Genomic DNA, 23556 nt, shown 5'->3' on the forward strand with positions numbered 1-23556 from the left:
CAGACAGTTTCAATGATGCCATTCATCCACCTGTGTGTGTCGATAGAACATCGGGTGGCGAGACCCACTATCATCATCATGGTGCTGGTGTGGAGAGAAGAGACGAAGAAGACGCCAGCAAACCAAACGACACCTACCTATCCTTAAGCTTCTCTAATGAGCTTAAACAGGTGGCAACAATAACACAAAGCTTGTTATCATCAAAGGCAATGTATGGCATCACGCACGAAAAAAATATAAAAAATCCCCCCTTGCTGAGTGACTACATGTGCTGTCACCGATTATATAATCGGCGTGCAAAGGGCCTTGGGTCCAGCCAGGTCGCAATTGGATCTTCATGTGGGCCCCCCGTACCGTACCCACAAGAAGACCGACCAACGAGCTATACTTACCCCCTTCTATACAGCTACATAGTATACATAGTACGTACAGCAGCAAAACCGGCCCCTCCCCTTGCTCGCGGGCGGGCTTGGCCGGGCAGGGCCATCTTGGCTGATGTTACGCTGGGCAGAATACGTCGGGTTCTCTGTCGCCGCGCCCTGCTGAACAGGAAAAAAAAAAAAAAATGCAGCCTTGAACTCTGCAGCGAAAGACGCTCTCAGTGGGCTGAAAGGGAAGGGGGGGAGGATCGGCTCGCTTGGCTCTAGAATGATTTGCCTGCCGCAAGTAAGAAGAAGCCTGTATACACTACAGGTTTTGTAAGGGACGGGTATTGGGGCGGAGAGCTTGGCGTAGCACGTGCTGTGTATTGTACTGATACAATGTATGTTCATACATATGAGTAGAGTCCTTGACGTGTTGTCAGGGATTGGAATTGATGTTTCTCCACATTGTCGTTTTTTCTTTTCCTTCTTCGCAGGGCTAGGGTCGGGAGGTTTCGTGTATTATCTGGGGGAGAGGGCACGATCAGGAGTTCCTTCGCTGTATTTTTCGTCGACAGTTGGCATTGTAGGAGACCTTGTGCCCTGATGCTTTGAGAGCGAATTGGTACACGATTGAGGGAAAGTCGGCCGGATGACGCCTTGGCATTCCGGCAGTGCAACTGCAAGATGGTGGGTCGAGGGGTGTACTGTTTGTGAGTGGTGGTTCGAAGACAGCGGGCCATTGGTTTTCCTCCGCTGGGGTTGGAGGAGGTTAGTTAGCCACGTTACGAGGCAGTAGGAGAGTATCCGTACTAGGGAGAATCCGTAGTACGGAGGACTCCGTGGGATAATCCGGAACGGAAGCGAATTTTCACCGGCGGGATGCATTTCCGAAGAGCCTTCTCCCTTTTTTTTTAATTCTTATTTTTTCTTTTTCTTGCGCGCGGGTAATATTTGCCGTGTGGGGTTCTAGAAACGTACCTAATGAAAGCGACGATTTGCTTCCTCTTCTCGGACTTTTGTAGTTGTCCGAAATGGCAGCAAATTGTTTAGGGAAGACACGAGTACGTAGTACATGGTAATTATGTGGGTTTTTTTTTTTGATGATCCCGAGTTTTGATAAAAACCGCCAGCGGGCGCACGGACGACGGGACCGGGGCCAATAGGTGTTGGGTCGGGACTTTTGGCGCCTGTCTTTTGCTGCCCGGGATGTGGGGGCTAGGGGGGGAGGGGATGCGTGGGTATCTCCTCCCGCCGTGCCTTACCAAGACTGTGGTAATGAGGCTTGAGAGAGATTGAAGGGGCTGTCTTGCGCCAGCTGATGGGATGTTGCGGGTTTGGCGTCATGTATCTGTAGGCAGATGCGTTTCTCTTGAATTTGGTGCCGAGGGGGATGCATATGGGGGTAATCCGAACCACGGGTCCGGTGTCAATTTTGCTTTTTTTCTTTTTTTCACTCCTCTTTTAAAAAATAGTGAGGTTGAGGCGGATCTTACCATTTATTGCCGTCGTATTTATGGCCCTATCAGGAAGGAAAACCCGACATTATTACGTGGTGTACGAGGCGAGTTGGTCCAAGCTTGTACGGCTAATTAAGCTTTTGTGGAACTGAGATATGGTTGAGTAACTTCAGGGTTAGGGTCATGTCGTTGTGAAGATGAATTGATTGCCTGTTGTGTCTATGGGTATGAGCATACTCAGGAGGGGACAGTCTTGGCGCTGGCTTATTGAAGCATGATATTATGACGTTGCGTTCTGTATGGTATTTTGCAACGCTCTAGTCGAATATCTCGGGCCTAGGACGAAGGCCTGTTCTCGACAGATAGCAACCGCAACTTCGAAACGCGTCATATTGAGGTCATTCCGATACTTTATTCAGATACTCTTCAGATCACAGTTTTTTTTCTTCTTTTTTTTTTGTCGATACGCGTAGCATGTTGATTCATTTGTTTTATAGCGTCTCTGACATTTGCCATCGATGATTGAGAAGATCCGTTGTTCGCATATTCCACACGACAAACTCAAACATGAACACTGTAATATGTTCCAAGTTGGAAAACTGTATTCATTACACTAAGAAAACAGTGGTTTATATCAACTTGAATTCTATTATATTGTATCTAGACTGCTGTTCTAACATGCTTTCCTTTGGCCATTTTCCGCTGTTGTGCACAGGTTAAAGCAACGTGAAATATTTTCAATAGCGCAATCAACAGCCAAATGATACCCATCAAAAATTGGAAAGGTTTTTCCATCCTCCTCTATAAGTAGTCTAGAGTATGGCTATCCATCCGAAGTTTCCTAGCCTACGAGTAATTAGCCTGCATACTTTAAGTCTACGATGCATCCTTGACCATAAGATAGAGCAGCAACGTGGTCTGATTCACGAGGCAGAAACAGAAGCAGACACGCTGCATCAAATCGACTGTTCAATCTTGTCTCTAATTACGCCCTCCACAAGTAATGCATGCGCTCAAGAAGAGAATTTCTCAAGCAAACACTAAAGCCAGACAGCTGCCAGCCAGACCGACCAGATAATAGGCCTCGCTACTAAATCCTAAATGGGAAGGGGGGAAAGAAGACTAGCTGGGATGATATAGTCATTGGCCAGGCGTTGATTGCCTTGGCGTGCCTCCGGGACTCGGTGCCATATACTTCGCCATTTCCACCGAGGCCGCTGACAAATGTGGATGTGGCATTGGAAACCATGATCCGGGGAGTTAGGGAACTGGTCTCGGTTACAAGCCCTCAAATCGGTCGACTTCATCAGGCCGGGTACCAGGCACGTCTCAAATCAAGAAGTCGCGTATTTTTCGTCGACCTCTGACCAGTGTAATTGAATTGTCGCCGGCTCGCTGCTCCATCGATGACCACATGATGCTAGGATCTGGTCGTCTGCCTTGTATTTCGGGAGGGACTAGTCCAGTACACTTTAACAAAGAGACATGACAAGAAGCCTTTTACCGAGAGACTTTGCCGGTCATCAATAATGTTCAAAGTACTCGAACTGCATAGCACTCAGGGACGCATGTGGCATGGTGATACGCCGATTGTGGGGTCACCGGCAAATCGGGCGGGGAATTGGACGGGAAGCCGGCAAGGCAAGATCGTTTTCGAATGACGGAGAGGCGAATACCTTAAAATCTTTCCAATTGTCATTTGGTCAATAACCTAATTTAGCATGCGAACTCGTACTCTGATGTTGACAAAAGAGCTTCAGAACCCCATTTCATCTTGTTTGCATTCATTGCTGCATCCAACTTTGCATCCCCACACCGGAACAATGGCCGGCCACTTCCGAGCGTTGCTCGCCACCCCACCCGCCAAATCCTTCCCCGATCAGCCCCAGTTCTCCGGCTTCATGAAGCCGTGCCGATTTGAGGGCGAGGTCCGGAATCTGGAGATTGTCGGCACCGTACCGCCTGAGCTGAACGGAACGTTTTACCGTGTCATGCCCGACCCGCAATTTCCTCCACATATTGAGAATGATCCCGTGGGTTGTTTTCGACATTTTCCCTTTCTTTTCCCCTTTTTTTCTAATGTCGAGACTAACCCACAGAAGTGGTTCAACGGAGACGGCAACGTCTCGGCGTTCCGCTTTCATAGCGGTAACGTCGACTTCCAACAGAAATATGTTCGAACAGAGAAATTCGTCAGAGAGCGAGAAGCCAACCGAGCCCTGGCAGGTATTTTTAAACCCGTCATTTGGGTTTTATGGGTCAACTCTAACATGTCTTCAAGGGAAGTATCGCAATAAATACACCGACGCAGTCGAGTTTAAAGTCCGCACCACGGCAAACACCAATATCTACTACTTTAACAAGTCCCTCCTTGCTATAAAAGAGGATGCACCACCATATCTCATGAATCCCGTCACCCTCGAGACTCAGGGGCTCTGTGATTTTGATGGCCAGCTCCCCAGTTTAACCTTCACCGCACATCCAAAGATGGACCCCAGTACGGGCGAGCTAGTGTGCTTCGGCTACGAGGCCAAAGGAGATGGCACGCCTGATGTGTGCTACTTCAGTATTGGCCCTGATGGCAGGTTTAACCAGACTGTGTGGCTTGTGGCGCCGGTTGTTGGTATGATTCATGACTTTGCAGTGACAGAAAACTGGGTCAGCACCCTGGTCATACGCATCTCGTTTACTTTTCTAGTGCGAACCCGTCTGTTGACTTTATCGTCAGGTTCTGTTCCCCATGATACCCCAGGTGTGCGATATCGAAAGACTCAAAGCCGGAGGCGAGCATTGGCAGTGGGACCCCGATATCCCCATCTACATCGGAGTTTTGCCTCGACGTGGAGCCAAAGGCAGCGATGTGAAGGTATATTATTGCCCAATCTCCGTTCTCCCCGAATAGAATGCCCGTTTACAGATCTAGTGGTTCCGCACTCCCAACGGTTTCCCTGGACATACTACAAATGCCTATGAAACCTCTGATGGAAAAATCATATTCGACTTGCCCCTGAGCGACAAGAACGTCTTCTTCTGGTGGCCAGACAAAGACGGAAACGCCCCGGACCCGCGAGACATCAGCGCCGACTACGTGCGCTTCGAATTCGACCCCAGGGCCACGGAGTCTCTCGACTTACCGAAACCGACGGTAATTCTCAAGCATGACATGGAATTCCCTCGCATCGACGAGCGTTTCGCCATGAAACCACACCGTCACAGCTACTTTGACATGATGGATCCATCGCTGGGCACCGATTTTGCTGCCATCATGCCTGTGCTCGGAGGTGGACATCCGCTGTACAATGCGCTGGGTCACCTTGACCACGTGACAGGTAAGTTGGAAGTGTACTATCCAGGTTCGACGCACATGGTCCAGGAGCCGGTCTTTGTGCCTAGGAGGGAGGATGCGGAGGAGGGCGATGGGTTTATTGTGGCGCTAGTGAATAACTACAGGACAATGTCTAGCGAGCTTCATGTTGTCGACACGAGACGGTTTACTTCGCCGGCGGCCATAGTCAAAGTTCCTATGAGGTTGAGAGCAGGGTTGCATGGAAATTGGGTTGATGCGAAGGAGCTACAGGAGTAAATTTCTTGTCTAATGCGAAAATGTTCGAGGCGCATATGGCTCGCACTTGCGCCCAAGTCGCAAGTGCTACAGTGTATCTTGTAGCTGTTTATAGCTTCGCGGACCCTAAAGTGCAGAAACGAATGACAGCCTGGTAACTTGTCCCAGGCAATTTCCTCAACATCCCCACACCGTCTCCTTATCATCACATCCCCGCGCCTTCCATGGGTGTAGTAGGTCTCACACGTCCGTAGTAGACCCAATGGGACCGAAGCGAATATTTGACCACGAAACCTTACTGTAACACTGTTAGTTATCTCGCCTGAAAAAGCGAATGCCTTTTTGCTTACTTATCGCCAACTTCAGGGACACCCGGGACGTTGCCACTAAACTCACAAGGCCCTCGTTCAGTGCCGGGCGCCCAACTGTCGAGAGGGTACCTCGAGTCAAGCCACAGGTTTGCAGCATAATACTGAATGCCTCCGTGTCAGTAAGAACAGAATAAACTCGCCAAGACGGCAAATTAGCAAGAAACAAAGTTATCTGAACTCACATCGTTCTGGATGGACAGGGCCATAACCAAGGGCTGGCGCAGGACGTCGTTGTGGCGACGGTAGCCACCTAGAACATTGAACATGTCATGCTCGCCGAAATACTGGGATTTCTTTAGGCAGTAATCCGCATTCAAGCCGCTACTATCAGCAGCGCCAGGAAGAGTAGTCGCAGGGGCATCGATCTTCTGGCCATCTTGAATAAAGAACTTTGTGACTTTGTCCTCTGCGAATTGCGTAACGACACTGGAAAAGTCAACGTATATTAGCGCGCCTTCAGTGCTCAAGCATAGTGAGAAGACGATAGTTGAGAGCCTTACGTGAACTTCTTGCTTGTGTCAACTGTCTTGGCCAGACCGTAAAAGTCTTTGGCTCCCAGTCTGTATGGGTTATAATCGCAACCATCCCTGTCACAATCCGGAAAGCGCTGTCCGCCCTCACAGTTGTCTCCTTGGCAGATCGAATAAGACGTCTGCCTACAAAGCTTCGAGGACATCTGGAATGAGTTGGAGTTAGAGTTCCTGGAGAAGCGGATTAGTAAACCAGTCAGTTCACATCTCGTTGACAGCTCTAGTCCCTTACCAAACGTCGAACTCAGGACAGCATGCACCAAGAAAGCCTTGACCACGATTAGGATCATAATAAGAGGGCTGCCAGCCGTCGAAGTTGGCCTGTAGGCAAGAATCTTCAATCAGCTAGAAGTTTCTCTGGCAATAATAACGGTAGCGTCAACTCACCTTGCCGCCAACGAATCGGATGGACCGCGGACAAGATGCATCACAATATCCCGTTCCATACTTCGCACCCGCCTTGTTACCCGGAAACTTGGACGACCCTCCATCAGCATCCATGGCGACAAAATGCAAGGCCGAGTTGAGCCCGCATGGAACCTTGGACAGATCAACATCAAACGCCAGTTCGTTCCCCAAAAGAGTGAACGTCTGGTACCGCTCTGTGCCCTTTTCCATCAGGAACACGCGGGTGTTTTCGATCCTTCCAAACGCATGCCGAGTGTCGTGCTCCTGCAACAGGGTGTCTCCGTTCGTCTTGATGCCGAAACTGGGGTAGTCTACGCCTTCAAGCGCGCAACGCTGGGTGCAGGATTCTGTACTGTTGCACTGATCAGTCCTCCATTGCCGGTTGTCGAAACAGTTTGAGAAGCCGTCGGTGACGTGCAACCAACGGTCCTCTGCGTCGAGCGTGATTTCGCCCTGGACCGTCTCACAAGCATCGCCAGTGCAGCGCTTCCAGGTTAGCTTGGGGTGGACTTCCTGCTGGAGGGTGCCTGCCTGCTGCGCCTTGGCAAGGAGCGGCAGGAGAGCTGCGAGGAGGATTTGGCGCATAATGTATACCGTTGAGTGATTTCTTTTTATAGAATTTTGTGCCCTGTGTTAGGAGTGTGTGTGTGTGTGTGTGTGTTGATGTCGCATTTAGAAGAAAATACGACGGGGCCTTCCTAGGACTTATATCGATCCAGATATCACCCCATTGAGTGTTGATGTCGCTGCCTCTACTCTCTTTTCCTCCATGATTAGCAATTGTGAAAGCTTCAACACGAAGATGAGAAGAATTCCTTCGCATCGGTTGTCGGGCAAAAATATTGGTCATGTGCATGGGCGTAAAATAAAGATGGAGTCTCTACGGAACATGTTCCTCCTTATGGATATTGGGATACTTAATTGCTCACCACGTACACTGTGGCTGCTGACGCGGAATCCGGACGGGGCCGGGCACGCGAACATCGCTTACGGTCTCAAACATACAGACACAAGCTTTCTTGATCTACTGTTGTTCTCTTGGCAGGATACAAGCCTACCTCTTATATCCTATAAAAGCAGGTAGAACCGCCTTGCTGTTTACGGAGTGTCCTGTACCGCAATGTGACAACCTCCTACTGAGGCCTAGATCCTATAAACAAGCTATGGGCTTGGCAGTCGCCTATGAAAGCCGCCAGGATTCTTTAGTGTGCTCATGGGCTGCGCAAAACATTCGATATGGCATCACGTTGTTGTTGATATCTCAGTGTATGATTGGACTATTTACGGCTTCGAAACCAGTCACAACCTTTGGAAAGCTTGGCTGCGGACGAACATCAGTGTCATCGAGCGAGCATACATAAATGAGACACCGAGTGTTGGTCACTGTTCCTGTATTATCGGTTGCGACCTTTGTCTGTCTCGTTGGACATACTACGAACATACAACAATTAAAAAGTTACAACCTCATTCTACGAGAACAACACCATGCTTGAGGCAATTTTAGAAGCCTTTTGATGAGGCTGTAGGTTTGCACTCTTACCAAGGAGACTGTATATCCACGTCACTTCTGTTGATCAGAACCGCCTGACTGACCAGGCAATGAGAGTTTAGGTGAGCATTCAGAGAAAACCTCATCGCAAATCGTAATACTCATGTCGCCGGGGGTATTCCAAAAACGTCAACTGATGTCCATTTTTCCAAACCTAGACGTGATCCCATGTCCAGACCCAAGGTTCAAATGATGATGTACTGCTCTGGTTGCGAATGCCAGGAAGTGTTAACAAAGTAAAAATTCCCTAAACGCCATGCCCGGTTATGTACCGCGTGATAACGCTACTCCAAGTTACCATCTCTTGTGTTCCACGAGGCCCAAGTAAACCCCATGCTCTATTTTTTAAATTCAGAACATATTTTTCTGAGAAATATAGATGTACTGCGCCTTCCATCGATTCGATGTGAGTTGAAGGCGGCGTTTTATATATGCCGATACTGTTTTCCTCGGCGAGGCAAGCATCAACTGCAGCGCGCATGTATGAGCGACAGCAGGCGATCTTGTCGTAATCGGACAAGTAAAGGATTTTCCGATTGGGCCGAGAATGAGAGGCGAAACCCTCATCATCAAAGCCCCCTCGTCGTGGAATCCGAGTGTTGCTCAGCCGCACATTAGCCCCAAACTTCGCGCTGGGTCCATCTGCAGGTGGCGTCTTCGTCTGAACAGACGTGTGTGTGTGTGTGTGTGTGTGTGTGTGTGTGTGTATTCCCGCTCGCTCAAGTCCGTCCGGCGGGGTATAGATCCAGACCAAACAGTCGACGGTCGACTTATCATGTGCTTTTCAAATACTCTGAAACTCATGTATCGTAAGGATATTAGGCATCTTCTTGCCACCCGGAACCGACCTTCGCAACAGATGCAGGCAGTGACGGATCTTGTTCGCAGTTCGTCCCGTCCCATATCCTTGTGCTGAAGCCGCCTGCCCATGGAGCCTGTATGTCTGGTAATGCCAGCGAGAGCTGTGGCGGCGGTTGCGGCTCTTCCGGTGGGTCGTCTTCGTCGATGACAACGAAACTGTCAAACATCTCTTCCGGTATTGTCTGACCACCGCTGCTCGTCGCTTCTATCGGTGGTGGTTCGTCGCTCTTTTGTACCCTCTCAATCTCCACCACCACTTCTCTTGTTCTGTATATTGCCATCTTCGGTTGTTGTGTATCTGGGGCACTCTCGGCACTTGTTCCAATAGACCCTCGCCTACTCGAGGGCATGGACGTGATTGCCGCGACGTTCTTGCCTCGTGTCGGGTTTGCGACGTTGTTGAGCTCGACGGGGTTCGTCTGCCCGTTGACTTGGCCACGGGCGTAACTGGGCAATTGGAGGCTGTATTCAGACAGCTGCCATGAGGTTCGGTTTCCGTTGAAATCCGCCGCGGAGAGGATGCCCATGTCTCGTTTGCGGGCGACTTTGCCAATGAGCTCGGCCATTGACATTTCGATTTTCAGTTTGACCATGTAGGCTAATGGGTGAAACTGCATGTACCTGGATGGGAGTCAGCAAGATTGGGATACTGTGCATGGCCCCACGAGAAACAGCTGGCGGCAATCGAGGGGGTGCTTGAACTAACACAAAGGTGTTATGTAAGCTCATCATGGCGATAATGAGAACATCCATACTCAGGGAAAACCCGATGATGAACATGTTGAACTGCGTAAGCCGTCTATACTTCGTCAATCCATGCACGACTAGGTTCTTTTGCACAATTCGGACAAAGTAGATGTTGAGGGCGCCGTCGACGATGAGATAGATGACCTTTTCGCAGCGGTCCCACCAATCGTTGATCGCGATGTAGCGGTCGGATATCTGGAGGCGGGCGGGGATCCAGATGTTGTAAACGGATATGTTGATCGCAGTGATGAGTACCGCGACGCCCACCTTGACTCGCCACGCCAGCTTATGGTTGGTGAGGAGGATCGAGCAGCGGTTAATGATGATTTGAAGGAGGAATTGAACCTGTATGGTCAGTGTGCTGAACTGAACTGAACTTCACGTGCGAGAGTGGCATACCTGGAGAGCCCATGTCGTGACTGGATATATGTTAGCCTTCTGAATCGTGGCAGTGGAGGTTCGGGGGTTGACTTACGAATAACAAAATAAAACGAAAAGCTATATCCACGTTATCAGTGTCGATCCCTCATGACTTCCGGAAAACATTAATATCTTACCTTGGCGGTATTATTCCCTTTAGATGAAGCCAGCAAATGACGCTGAAGATGACGCAGACGATAATCTCGAGCCAAATCATCCAGATGTAGGAATTGCGCAAGATACGGTCGCCCTGCCGTCTGTACATGGCAGTAGTTTGCTTAACCGCCGTCCATATCGTGAGCCAACCGAAACCCAGGGTGAAGCCCCAGGCCAGCGAGGCGATGACCATGTCATTTTCGGTGACCTCTTCTAGCTGGAAGTGCGGTGAGAGGAGATTGCCCATGATGAGCCAGCCAGCACATGATAGCAGCGGAACTCAAAAAGTCCGACGATTATTGTACCTTGAAATACTTCATGCCCGGAAAAGGAAAAGCAGGATTAGCAAGATGATATTTTTTTTTTGACGGAATTGGATCATATGGAGGGAGGAGAGGAAAGAAAGTGTGCAGAGAGATCCGTCACTCACACTGAGCATGGCAGCATCGAGAGTAGCCCACGTCATTCAAAAACCCTGAATGAGAAGTTGAGATGTCTCGGGTCCCCCGATATGGGCTTCGCGCGAGGGAGGGGAATGGGAATCACGTCGATATGTGCGAGATTAATCTACCGCGGACGGACCAGTACAGAAGAGGGGGTGGGCAACAGGGAGGGCTAGAGCAGGACAATGGAACTTTTTGAGACAGGCTCATTGCTACTACTAGCACACTAGTGTGTGTGTGCGTTCGGACCTTGAGTGTCCCGTTTCATGAGCGAGTCATTGCACGGACACACACCAGAAGACGCGCAGCCGGCGTGGCTTCTGATCAGCCATCAGACATTGCTAGCGTATGGCTTGTCGCCGAAAACCTCTTCAGGCTTCTGCCACCAAAATCCACAATGGAAGCACACGGCGGCCTCAAGCTTCTGCATCTTAGCCAAGTTAGGTAAGGCGCTCTTGGATTAAGCGAGACTTGTATATTGTCGGATCGACCGACAGGAGATGAGAACGAGAAATAGAGTTTCTCGTACCGTTGGCCTGGGGAAACTCGCTACACATTAAAAGCCACGAAGCATGTGAGTGAGGTGGTGGCTAGCATTCAGGAGATATATTCCGATCGCTGGAAGGGTGGTATCTGCTCAGTGACTCCAAGCGCTTCACGACGTTAGGCACTTAAGGCCCCTGATGCTGGCAACAAGAAACAAAGACTTGGTGCCGAAGGGACTGAAATAATAAAGCGAGCGACGCCGGCAGTACCGGTTGTGGTAGCGGTGAAGAGGTGGCAACGGTCAAGGCAGGGAAGGGCTTGAAGGCGAACAGCACGTACTATATTATGTCGCATTATGGTGGGTGAACCCCGATGTCACTCAATAAGGTTTTCGAGCATGGAAGTTGAGGAATTCGAGGACATCCAACATGAGCGAGATCCTTGGCATAGGACATTATGTTGTTGGGGGGTCTAGCCAAGCCAAAAGAGGAAACGATGACCAGCGAATCGCACTCGAGATGGTCGCTCAGGGACTGGTTTAAACCGGCCCCTCCCGGAATGCAGACTGCACATACCCAACGAGAGATTGTGGGCACGTGGCACGCCTATTTGTATTTGTGCAAACATTGCTGGGTCAAGCCTGGCGGAGTTGTGCGTCGGGTCGGGTGTATGTAAACCTTGAGCGAAACATTGGCCAACCTTGGACCCGGAACATCCCCATTATATTGCGTTCTGATTATCCAGAACGACGGAACACGCCCGACGTGAATGGTGATTATCCGATATCATTATTCATGAGTATATATCCCTTGATATATTCCGTGCTGGTATCAAGGTCAGTTGGACTAACGTCGCCTCGACCAGCCTTACGATGGCCCCAACTCAGGAGAGTATAGTGTGAGCTGCTCTATGTCATAGGAGGTTTAGCTACCTATCTACTCGGCCGAATCTGAATCCGGCCTCCGCGGATTGCGTGTTTCGCCACGGATTTCTATACTACCCAGTCGTGGTAGGACTCTTAAGTAATCAATACGCCGCATCGTGAGAAATGCTTCGGAAGGTTGCTCACCGTCACCCTGTGTGCTACCAGCCCTTCCAGCATACCACCATGCTTACCCAGGGGATGCCACACTTTCAGGGTAGTGCAACCATCTTTTCCCTCGGCTGTTACCCTAACAGACATGCAGGCGTGTTAAGTTTGGGTGGCCGGACCGTAGGTTGGGCAAGCGTGTTCTGGAAAGGTTCCATCAAAGCGCACAGGTGAACCGACTTTTTGCTCCTTTGCCGAGGCTTCTCGGCAAGTACAACATGGCCAAATATTCTGTTCTTGGACTTGGCATACGCATGGTCTTCTAGTGGCAACATTTACACCGGTAGGCCATTTTCTTTCAGTTGACGTCGTTTGACACCGTGAACCACCCCGATTTTTCGGTTTTTACATGAACAAGCTTGGCTCGGTGGTACATAGCGAAACTTGCCAAATTTAGACGAACATGCCAGTTTGAGAAACCGAGGATCCGCCGAACGAACTCAAACCCTATAGCAGTGATGGTTGTGCAGAGTGACACGTTTACACATGCTACTACCCCTGACGATGGCGGGAGGCCAGGAACCTTGACTGAGTCCTGAGTCTCACGAAGCCGGTGGGTGACTTTCCTCAATGTTCCATATCGCTCCTCAGGGCCCCCAAGTCTTGGACGACTTAATCATTCAGCGAATATGCTTGGAGACCGGCGAACTCAACGAATGAGCGTTGCGCCCGCCTCCGCAAGTGGCTGACAAACTGCAGAAAACCGTAAATGAACATCCGATCAAGTCTCAATGCGAAGAAGACGGATATCGTCAATTCAAGCTTCAGCTGTATGGCCGGAAATGCAAACACTCTCACCCTCCCACCCGTACTGGCAGACACATTGCGACCAGGAAAACTTTTTTCCTGGCGCCCTTTTTGGACAACTTTGGTCGGGAAACTTGAATGACAGTCCGATTGAGTCAGTCCGAATGAAGTGACGGAAAGTTCTCTGTGGCTTGGCTTGGGTCGTCGAGATCAGACGTACCTAGCGCAATAATAACAAGCTTTGCATTCTCACTAGACTTTAGTGGACGTGTCATACGAACGAGCCTATCAACGTCTGTCGGTACGCACTCCGAACGAAAAGACAGACTTTGGCGGCGCCCGATCACATAGCGCTCACTCGGATATTGAAGGTGGTAGGGCGTTGTCGACGATGCGCAGTCTGGCTGCTTAGCGCTTATATCGAAGCCACTCAGATCAAGAAATAGGCGACCGCCGAACAACTTACCGAACGCTAGACGTTTAGAACTTTACTCTTGTTCTCAGAAGTGAGGCGTTGGCTGTTGCACACCAGAACAAAGAACGCCTGAATGTCAGACGTTGAAGATCAAAGAAATGAGACAATGCATTTTCGCAGTTGAAGAAAGCCCTTGTGGCAGATTATCCATCATGAAAAAAAAAGCCATCTTCATATTTTCCTTTCTGCTCTATCGGCGCGCGTCGGCTTAGTGTTAAATAAGGTCTGAAACAAACACCAAAATTGCATTCTTCTCATATCGTATTAAGTTACCTAAATATGTACAGATAGTATGGAAACACTCATCTACCTATGATTAACGAGCTCTCGGGAGGTAGTCAGTTGCAAATACCGAACCCTGGCTGGCAGCCGCGGCCACAGTGCAGCGCCGAATTACCACAAAATCCCCACTCACTGCAGCACTGGTAGTCACCATTGCCCCTGCAAGTCGACCATGTACCGCAAGAGCCATCAGTAGAAACAGGAAATCCACCACAGGTGCCAAATGCTACCTGGCAACCTGCTCCGCAATAATCGGCTGTCGTCCCGCAATAGCCGTGTTGGCTACAGCAGTAGCCGGGCCCGCATGATCCCACACCAGCTCCGCAAGCACCTGGCCCCTGCCCGGAACTGGGTGGGACCCCGCAGGTGCCGAATGTTGGCTGGCATCCCGCGCCGCAGTAGTCAGTGGTTGTCCCGCAATACCCATGTTGACTACAGCAGTATCCGGCGCCGCAAGATATACCGTTTCCACAACGTCCGTCCCCACCAGGATTTGGCTGCGGCGTCGGTGTCGGATTGGTAGAGGGACTCTGACTGGCTGACGTGATTGAAGTTGTTGGAGTCTGTTTTGGTTAATTTCTGATCATCTCTGCATTTTATCGGGACGTACCTCGCAGTTCGTTAACAGAGGGTTTCCATTAGCTTCCAGTAACCAATCTTTCATGACGGCTTGGAAAGATTTGCCATTGTAGGGATTTCCATCTCCTCGGGTTGCCTCCCAAACAGCAATACCCCCAAATGATGGTCTACAGTAGTAGGCGTTGATGAGATTTCTTGCTTCTACATGGGTAATGTAGTTTCCAGGATTCGCGGCACTCTGTGCGGCTGGTAGAGTAATAAATAGCTTGGCATTTCTGCTGGGTGTATTGGACAGCCATTGGGCCCAGGCGTCGTACGTGAATCCGGCCTGTTGATAAACTTGACCAGGGGTATAGGATGGATTGCTTGCCGCCCAAGTTGCAGCCGAACAAGCGGGTGTGTTGTAAAATTGGACGAAAATCATATCGAACTGGGTGGCACTAATCATAGCAGCCATGTTGGCATCGGGTACGATACATTGAGGAGCACCGGTAAGATAGTACTGCTTCGAGGCCGTTTGGAAAAAGGTGCGTAAGAGTGTAACAAGCGCAATATAGCCTTCCGAGTTGTCTGAGAGTCATTTGCGTTAGTATTTGTGTGGTATAGACTGGATTGGATGAACATATAAGTGTAAGTTTACCAATTGACGGATACTCAATGTCCATATCAAAGCCATCCACCTCGACGACCTGTCCGTTACTGTCGAAAGGACGAGGACCAGTCCAATCGGAGGCCTTGGGCCCGAACATTTTCCATAAATATGTGGCTAAAAGCTCGCCCTCGTTTCTTCCCGTGAGCTGGTACCCCCCAGCTCCACCTCCTAAAGAAAGAATGATCTTCTTGCCATATTGTTGCTGACACACCGGGATTTGGGCGTTCAGTGTCGGACAGTTTGATTTCAACTGGTCTCTTGAGGGGTCAATCACGCCATTAAAACCCGGGCCTGGGTAGACCTGTGTGCCGCACCGGTTACCAAAATTTGTGCCAGGGTAACCGTTGGCCTGTGCTGGGAAAAGGTGCACAAAAGAAACGACTATGACATCGATCTCGGGTTTTTGGCATTCATCTATTAGATCTCCTTGGTAGGGGCCTTGTCCCTGATATGAAGTCAGCACGTGAGTGGTTGTAGAAGAGGAAGAACACCTACGTAGTAAACCACGACATTGTTTTTTGAATTAGGGTCGAAGGCGGCAGAGCAGTATGACACCACAATGCCCAAGAGGAAGAGAAAAGGAAGACGCATTGCAATCTGCGAACTATCCGGTATCTAAGCGCGAGAGAAGAACAAAAGATGGACTTGTGTATCTCATAAACCAGCCGGAGCCACAACAAACTCGCGGTAGGGTCGTGGGAAAAAAAAAACAGAACGCGAAAGTGTCGATGACGTCCTCAAAAGCAGATCAAGAAGCCAGGTGCGATGATGACTCAACTCGTTACTTCCCCTTCCCGGTGGACTCTTTCCTCTCTAAATACATCATGGCAGTCGCGACCTCATCGAATCTCCCATTAGGAAGGATCGACTCCACCATCGCGACCGTGCCTTCTCCTGCGGTCCTGCTGTGGGCGGCGCATCGCGAGAAAAGAAATGCTGTAGAATATTTCTCCCTCGACAAGTCGAAACTATCACAATCCAGGATTCCGTGATGGAGAAAACTGATCTGCCAATGCCACTATTTCAGCCGCGTGCCCTTCTTTCCGCAGGGCGACGTTGGTCCCTTGACTCAGCCCGCCACCTAAAGCCGACAACAGGGCGACGTCGCGTCAATAAGTTGGTGTTTTTTTGAGGAAACGACGCGTAAAGAGGGGCATCAACATATCTTTAAGAATGTGAATGATGCACTGCACGTGTTGCCACCTTTTTCTTCTTCGATGCTCCGCATGTAGGAGGATACAGTCCGTATTTAGTCTAGGTCGTTGGACATTTCGGCGTCTCGGTGGGTCCATCCCACCGAAACCGCCGAACTGCCCCACCGAACCGCCGACCGAAGTTTCCAAATTTGCCGGACCGGGCGTACGCGTCAAAGTCGGGCTAGACAAAGTTAAAAAGCTAGTGATTCCCCGTAAACTTTGGTCTCCTCCTCCGTGTCTCAACTACTCTCGCAGAACCACAATCATGGCCGACCTTCCCCTAACGATGCGCTCACTTGTGGCGCCGAAGCACTGCACACCCGTTGGCTTCGAGGTGGCTGAGCTACCCCTTCCGACAATCACAAAGCCCACCGAAATCATCGTTCAGGTACACGCCGGAGCCATCATGAAAGGGGATTTAATGAGGCCCGCCGGTAACCGGATGCTTTCATTGCGCAAAGAGAAGTGTGTCACCATACAGTGCAAAAGCACGATCAGAAAGAATTTGTAGAGCTGAGACTTGCTTAGTTTTCCACTCAAGATTGGTGTTGAGGGGGCTGGCGTTGTCGCTGCTATCGGCTCTCAAGTCACCAAGTTCCGAATTGGCGATGCCGTGTATGGTCACGGTTTCTCCCGTCCGGCGTTTAGCGGTCCCAATCCAGGCTTCTGTTCCGAGTACGCTCTCGTAGAAGAGAAAATGCTTCTACCCAAACCGTCGCATCTTAGCTTCGAAGAAGCGGCAGCACTGCCCGGATACACCGTTACGGCATACCAAACCATCAAGCGCGGCTTGGAACTCGCCGGAGAAGAAAGCCTTGAAGGGAAAACCGTCTATATCCCGGCCGCCTTGAGCGGAGGGGGTTTCAGCGGCATCCAGGTGGCAAGAAATGTTTTTGGCGCGACAAAAATCATATCTACCGTTTCAACACCCAAAATGAGACTCGTGGAGAAGTGTCTTCCCGGCCTCGTAGATCAGCTGATCGATTACAAGACCACCAATCTCGAGGACGTCATTCCCAGGGGCAGCGTGGACTTCATGTTGAATACGCAATGGGGCACTATGAGTCCCGCCATCCCGCTTCTCAGCCCCAAGACGGGCATCATCATGTCGATTGCGTCGATTCCTCCACCTGCACTGCTTAAAGAAATCATGGGACCCGACATGGTCCCCTTTTGGTTGATCTGGATGTTGAACTTGGTGCAGTTGTGGTACGCTTTCAAACTTCGAGGGACCAATATTCAACATGAATTTGTCTCCGGCAACCCGGGGAACGAAGAGGATCTTGAAAAAGCTGGAGAATTTATTGCTACCGGCAAAGTGAAAGCCATCTTTCGGGCGGTTGACCTGTTAGACATTCTAGCAGTTAGAGATGAGTGCCTAAAGGTCCAGACTGGCAAAGGTGGGTTTGGCAGGCTCATAGTAAGGGTCAAGGCCTGAGTTTGGCTTCTCTCGGGCTTCGGATAGGACATCCTACCTTGATCGGTGGTTGAATATCAACGTGACACAACTGGGAAGGAAATACAAACATAGGAATCGCCATCGGTGCTGTCAAATTTCTTCGCAAGCAGTGGAGAAGCCTTGAGTGCAGGGAGTAAGATTCAAGAAGATGCAACAGGACAGGAACACTAATGGCAGGAAAAATATTCATGGCTAATTTTTTTACTTTCTACCCAGCTTAAACTAGCTCTTGATTCGTATTATTTCGTGCTTTCAAACCAAAAGATTTACCTTTTGGCTAGGTATTGGATCAGGAGACATGAGATCAGCGTTTGAGACAAATTCGGTAGCAGCGACCTACCTGTGCATCGGCAACCAATGAAGAAGGGTTAAGCGCCTTGGAAACGCAATAAAATGCTCCCAAGAAAAGGTAGTTCACATCACTTGCAAACAGTCTTCACAAGTCACTTCAGGCATTATCCCGTAAATCCCTCTTGTTGGAATCCAATTGGGCAGTTTGTGATGGCCAGGATAAAATTGTTTCGCACGGCTCTTAATGAGACTTGAATAACTCTCAGCCACCGAAAGGCTGGGCCCTCTGGATCACGTGGGTTTCTTCACCATTTTTCTCAACCAAGTGTCACTGCTTTAGTAACGTCAGGGCTAGAAGAATGAACATAGAATGTCTGGCAAGCTAGATAAGAAAGACAGGTGAGTAGCCAGTCTCAGTACATAAATATGTGCTTTTGTGTTTTGCGGTGCATGTGTAATTTGTGTGTATATAATGATGGTGATTGTGCCTTGTTCTGTACGTTTCTTTTCTTCTTCTTTTTTTTCTTGCTACAAAAACTCATCATTTTCCAAGTTTAGAAAAGTCTCTTCGTATTGAATAGGCGCTCATGTAAGTCCATAATTGTTCTGCTTGTCTCAATTTGAACATTACGTGTGGAAAGACTACTTGTAGCAACTCAAGCATGATATGCTCACTCATTCCACATTCGCTACCAAATGCCGTCTGCTTCCTTGAGTATGTATACAGGGCCAATCGAGAGATTACTTTGGGTCCAAGGGAACCAGAAAGGTCCCTTCCACTTCCACAATGTCGTCATCATTTAGCCTCTGCACTTCGATAATTGATCTGGGAGGATGTCTGTTGGGATCGTTTCCCCAGAACTCCGTTTGCGCCTGATTGCACAATGGCCTATACCGATACATATCCGTAGTGTAAACAACCAGACGGACTGCCGAGAAACGATCCGTGCCAGCCAGCTCAGCGAGCTGAATCATGTTGGCGTAGGCCTGGCGAATTCGGTCAATCCCGACTGGAGCAAGCGTGTTGTTTGACGGGTAGATGCCTCGCATGCCTGATGTCACTCATTATCAGCTGGTAAACTAGAATACTTTAGACACAGGATGCTGTACCAGCAACGTAGAGAGTGTCGCCTGCCTTTGACATCAAACTCCATGGTCCAGTGGGTGTGAATAACGTGGAAGGGTTGTAGATCTCAACACCCGCAGGAGAAGTATAGTTGGGCTCCAGGCTGAGCGAGCTTGCCGCGGAGATCAATGAGAGAACACCAAGAAGCTTCATGATGGCTCAGGTATATTCACTGGAAGATAGACATGTAATTGCAAAGTATGGGATATGGACCGCAGACGCTGATCGAACGGTTAAATCCTCCCCCTTATCTACCTGCTCAAATTTTCTTCTGCAGCACATGACATCATATTAAGTCGGCTTGGCAAGCTTGGCATGGAGCTCATTTCTCATCTCTGCTTGTTCTAATGCCAACCTACTATGTGGATTGAGACAACATTGCAAAACACCGATCCTAAGAGATGCAATTAAAGCAACATAAATACAAGCTAGCAGTCCATCAGACAGTGAGCCGAGTTCCCTTTTCACAGTTAGCACGGGCTACACACAGATATTCATAAGATTGGAGACGTGAATCAATTACTAGAGAAAGTAAACAGTCATCCGTTCTAGCCATTGGAAAAACGTAGTAAGACAGGTCTTCGTTAGTTTGTCATACAACCAAAAAAATATGCAGCCCTCGGGATGATGCCGACAACAACTCTCGACATATGCGACCATAGGGTCTTTTGGACATAAATTCAATACTAGCAATGAGTTCGCACTCCCGGAAGACCCTTGTGGCTTTGAACATATGTGTCATATGTGTTTCGCTTGATTTGATGCTGCTGCACGAAAACTCCATTCTCCCTGTTGTTGGTTTTGTTTTCTTTACTCTTCTTTCCAGCCTTTTGACTATCTGCTGGAGAGAATTCTACATTTGTATGCCTAATGTCACGTTTGCACATGGTTACAGACGCTAATACGGATTTGTGCTACAGCTCCGTTCCGTTGCCTAAAAGACGATCAGTTTCATACTCGGTGAAGAAATATGCAAAAGCACCGGGAGTTCCGTACACATTACCAGGGTGTTTAATGCATACATAATTGTGAAAATTCAATCACTGAAAGCCCCCGTCCATACCTAGTTAATGTTCCACTTTTTATCCTCACGTATGCACTTACCACGTATAATGATATGAATTCAAGCACTTATCCCACGCAAGAAAACACCTCTAGCACCTCTGAGAAAGAAACAAAAAGAGAAGGGAAAAGAACAGGGGTTTCCGGGCAGTATCAACGGAACGGACCGACATGGTATTATATTCGCCTGCAACGTTGGCCTTGACGCTTACTCATGAACTATTCCATTATCAGATGAGCTGAACCGCTTTGAAAGGCGTGCGATTACTCATCGACTACCTAGAATGGCCGTATCAGGAAGGAGCACAAGTCTAAAAGCCATTTTACCTTCATGAGAACTCCACAACTTCGGGTATAGTCCCACAGATCTGTAAATCAGACGAACCCCCATTCATTGCCGCTTGACCAACAAAATAAGGTTCGAGTCTAGACCGCCATGGGTGTGGCTAAATATACTGCATCACGATGTAAGTTATCACGATTGAATGGGCCTTTAGAAGGCATCTATGAGAACTGTCTCATCAAGTGCGGAGTGCCCAGCAACAGGTGCATGGCATGCGAAATATAGCCAACCATGAGTGACGGTACGAGTCGTGGTTCAATCCGAAATTTCCCTTTCGGAACTACCAAGAACACATGAGGCCATTTTGTGACTCGCGATTTCTCTGTAGCCATTCCGCACCCTATGAGACGGGACCGAACAGCGCCCTCAGACTGGAGACCACGATGTTTCCCTCGGACAGCGGAGAACAACATGACACAAGTACATGTTACTTCCTTCTAGACCTGAATATAAATACCCCCAAGATCTTCTCACAGAATCACTGTTAGAACTCAACAGCCTTCAAACACTTCTCAAACTATTTTTTGATTATACAAAACAACGCAGGCATCACTTCTTCACAATGAAGTTCTCATCCATTCTCCTCCCAACCGCCGTCATTGGCTCTGCCATGGCTCAGAGCGTTCAACTCCCGGAACTTGCTGATGGAAGTTATCTCCTTACCACCGATGCTGATGGCAAGCAAGTTTGGACTGAGTTCAATGTCAACGTCACCGATTCTGCTGCGCCCCCCGTTGCGAAACGTGAGGGAGCCGGGCCCAGCTCCCGCATCAACAAGCGGTTCAACTGGCCGTCCGGTACTTATCCCTGGTGCCCCGGTGGAGATTGGTTCCTGTTTAGCGACTTTTACGACCACGCCTGGGATGCCTTCTACTCCACTTGCTGGAACGCTGGCAGCCATAAGTATCCTGCGGGCAGTATCTTGGTCGAGTATCAAGGAAACTCTGTGGCGTACATGTGCGCATACACTGCCAACCCGTGCAGTGTGGATGAATGGGCTGATGCCGTTAACTGGGTGGCGAACAACTGTGCTGGCCGCAGCAGTGGTTGGATGGAGCCTGGTATGTTTGTGAATGATATTTCGAAGGCGGACCGTTAAGCTGACTACTAATTACAGGATACCTCAACGTCCCTGGGTGGAACAAGGTAAGAACACAAATAATACGCATCTTGAAGTCCTGAGACTAATCCTGATTACAGAGATACGGTTATGCCAAGTCAGGAGCTCGCATCTGCTAAAAGAAATCATTCTTACCATAACTCAAAGAGAATAAAATCTGTCAGTAGGATGGGATAATTAGCAGCGATAAAGTTGAATCCAAATCAAATGGCTATTCCATTCATCAATCTCAACAAATACCTACACTGTCGTCTCCTGATATATGACTTGGATTTCATTTGTGATACATGAAGTTTTCAAAATGGTTGATGAGTAAGCTTTATCGATCAGTTGGAAGCCGTAGGTCTGACTTCGTTTTGATTATATTGCCAACTCCCATGTACCAGGTGTTAAGAGTCAGATCCCCCCAAGCAGGGTTGAAGTGGCAGCCGCACACCAGCCCTCAGCACGTGTAAAAGCAGAGGTGCTATTCCATTGAGCTTAATACTCAAGGATACGTAAAAACAGGCTGCCTACTTGTTGGTTGGCTGTACTTAAGTAGGGATAATGCGTAGGCAAAGCTTACGCCACATCAACCGCGGCATAACCCGTAACACCAGGCAGGCACACAACAAAGTTGATCGGACAATCAACCGAGAACACTTGAAGTTTGGATCGTTTTCTTAAATGTGGAGCATTTCTTTGATGTATTCCTTGTGCCGCTATGCCTACAAATACATCCGACTCGAGGTGATGGCCTGAGGTGGTAAATCGCCTCGTATAATACTGAGGCAGCCTGAGTAAAGCGGCAAAGATGCTAATCCAGCTTGTTTCAGTGTGCACACGACGTAACCACAAGCGGTAAAAATGAATAGTTGGAAAGTGCAAATTTTGTCACACAGATTAAGCCGGTGTAGGTAAGCGACTATCACAGCTGAGACTGTCTTAAGGGGATCACAAAACTGAGTCGATGCTCGGATTAGCGACGAAAGACGAGGAGTTGTACACAAGCTACGATTTTGTTATGATCGATAGAATGAATTGTTCTGTTTATGATTAGAGCTTCTATCACGCTCTTTTTAAGAAACATTCGCCGGCAATAAGGGTTACATCTGCTTCTGGCTCTCCGTATACCTCAGTTTGCTTTAGAACCCTGAGCACCGCATGTCTTGCGGCAGTAATCTCCCATCTCATTACCACCGATGTGCTTACCACGAGAGATGCATGAGAGGCCGTCCTGTTCGTTGTAAGTAAGACTACAAGCTCCAATAGAATCATCAACTACGAAGCCACGTACAAAGTAACAGTCGGGGCACCGGTCTGATGGAGCATTACCGACGTTGCGCTTTTTATAGTGATCGCAGGCGCACTTAGTGGCGGGAATGGAGATTTCGTATTCTTCCCAACTGCCACACGTTAGACAGTAGGGAGTGCCATTTCCGGTACTGCCCTTTCTCACTGAGTTGACGCAGGAGGCAGCAGTGTGCAAGTTCGCGACAGTGCTAGGTGTCACTTCTTAGCATTGATTACACCTAAGAAGATACTGAACTCATAGGGAATCTGTTGCGATAGTTGGAATACGGAGTCGTGTGGCACTTCCAGCCACACGCCCGCCAGGCTGAGAGGCCCAAGCCTCCCAGACCCACGTGACAGGCCAAGGGGGAATATCCCCACCTTCTAGTCAACAACACCACTTTCAACTATCATAAACTATCGATTAGAACTAATTTACTATTATTTGTTATTAACGAACGGAATTCCGTTTCACCCCTTATAAAACCTATACTAATTAATAGTAAA

General features: G+C 49.0%; 8 protein-coding genes across 8 annotated transcripts; 3 read left to right on the forward strand and 5 right to left on the reverse strand.

Moving 5' to 3' along the window:
* Positions 1-3561: 3561 nt before the first annotated feature.
* On the forward strand, positions 3562-5405 carry CTRU02_209576 (lignostilbene dioxygenase; the record flags this gene model as incomplete). Its single annotated transcript, XM_036732735.1, has 5 exons — positions 3562-3855; positions 3925-4071; positions 4103-4480; positions 4551-4688; positions 4746-5405. The coding sequence occupies 5 exons, from the start codon at positions 3562-3564 to the stop codon at positions 5403-5405; spliced, it is 1617 nt and encodes a 538-aa protein (XP_036575583.1).
* A 219-nt stretch (positions 5406-5624) lies between these two features.
* CTRU02_209577 (exoglucanase 1 precursor) lies at positions 5625-7278 on the reverse strand (the record flags this gene model as incomplete). Its single annotated transcript, XM_036732736.1, has 6 exons — positions 5625-5682; positions 5735-5856; positions 5938-6181; positions 6256-6456; positions 6518-6606; positions 6673-7278. The coding sequence occupies 6 exons, from the start codon at positions 7276-7278 to the stop codon at positions 5625-5627; spliced, it is 1320 nt and encodes a 439-aa protein (XP_036575584.1).
* A 1782-nt stretch (positions 7279-9060) lies between these two features.
* Positions 9061-10673, reverse strand: CTRU02_209578 (uncharacterized protein; the record flags this gene model as incomplete). Its single annotated transcript, XM_070205295.1, has 4 exons — positions 9061-9724; positions 9810-10195; positions 10250-10292; positions 10408-10673. The coding sequence occupies 4 exons, from the start codon at positions 10671-10673 to the stop codon at positions 9061-9063; spliced, it is 1359 nt and encodes a 452-aa protein (XP_070060943.1).
* Positions 10674-14005: 3332 nt separating this feature from the next.
* On the reverse strand, positions 14006-15771 carry CTRU02_209579 (chitin recognition protein; the record flags this gene model as incomplete). The annotated part of the gene is made up of 4 exons (XM_036732738.1): positions 14006-14512; positions 14560-15098; positions 15169-15625; positions 15676-15771. 4 exons carry the CDS (start codon positions 15769-15771, stop codon positions 14006-14008), a joined length of 1599 nt encoding a protein of 532 aa, XP_036575586.1.
* An 870-nt stretch (positions 15772-16641) lies between these two features.
* On the forward strand, positions 16642-17814 carry CTRU02_209580 (putative alcohol dehydrogenase; the record flags this gene model as incomplete). Its single annotated transcript, XM_036732739.1, has 2 exons — positions 16642-16841; positions 16905-17814. The coding sequence occupies 2 exons, from the start codon at positions 16642-16644 to the stop codon at positions 17812-17814; spliced, it is 1110 nt and encodes a 369-aa protein (XP_036575587.1).
* A 1053-nt stretch (positions 17815-18867) lies between these two features.
* Positions 18868-19405, reverse strand: CTRU02_209581 (endoribonuclease l-psp; the record flags this gene model as incomplete). The annotated part of the gene is made up of 2 exons (XM_036732740.1): positions 18868-19178; positions 19237-19405. 2 exons carry the CDS (start codon positions 19403-19405, stop codon positions 18868-18870), a joined length of 480 nt encoding a protein of 159 aa, XP_036575588.1.
* Positions 19406-21081: 1676 nt separating this feature from the next.
* On the forward strand, positions 21082-21896 carry CTRU02_209582 (uncharacterized protein; the record flags this gene model as incomplete). Its single annotated transcript, XM_036732741.1, has 3 exons — positions 21082-21718; positions 21775-21803; positions 21858-21896. The coding sequence occupies 3 exons, from the start codon at positions 21082-21084 to the stop codon at positions 21894-21896; spliced, it is 705 nt and encodes a 234-aa protein (XP_036575589.1).
* Positions 21897-22824: 928 nt separating this feature from the next.
* On the reverse strand, positions 22825-23088 carry CTRU02_209583 (uncharacterized protein; the record flags this gene model as incomplete). The annotated part of the gene is made up of 2 exons (XM_036732742.1): positions 22825-22993; positions 23054-23088. 2 exons carry the CDS (start codon positions 23086-23088, stop codon positions 22825-22827), a joined length of 204 nt encoding a protein of 67 aa, XP_036575590.1.
* Positions 23089-23556: the final 468 nt, after the last annotated feature.

This window comes from Colletotrichum truncatum, assembly GCF_014235925.2.
Source record: "Colletotrichum truncatum strain CMES1059 chromosome Unknown Contig_0006, whole genome shotgun sequence".
In the NCBI taxonomy this organism is placed as follows: Eukaryota; Fungi; Ascomycota; class Sordariomycetes; order Glomerellales; family Glomerellaceae; genus Colletotrichum; species Colletotrichum truncatum.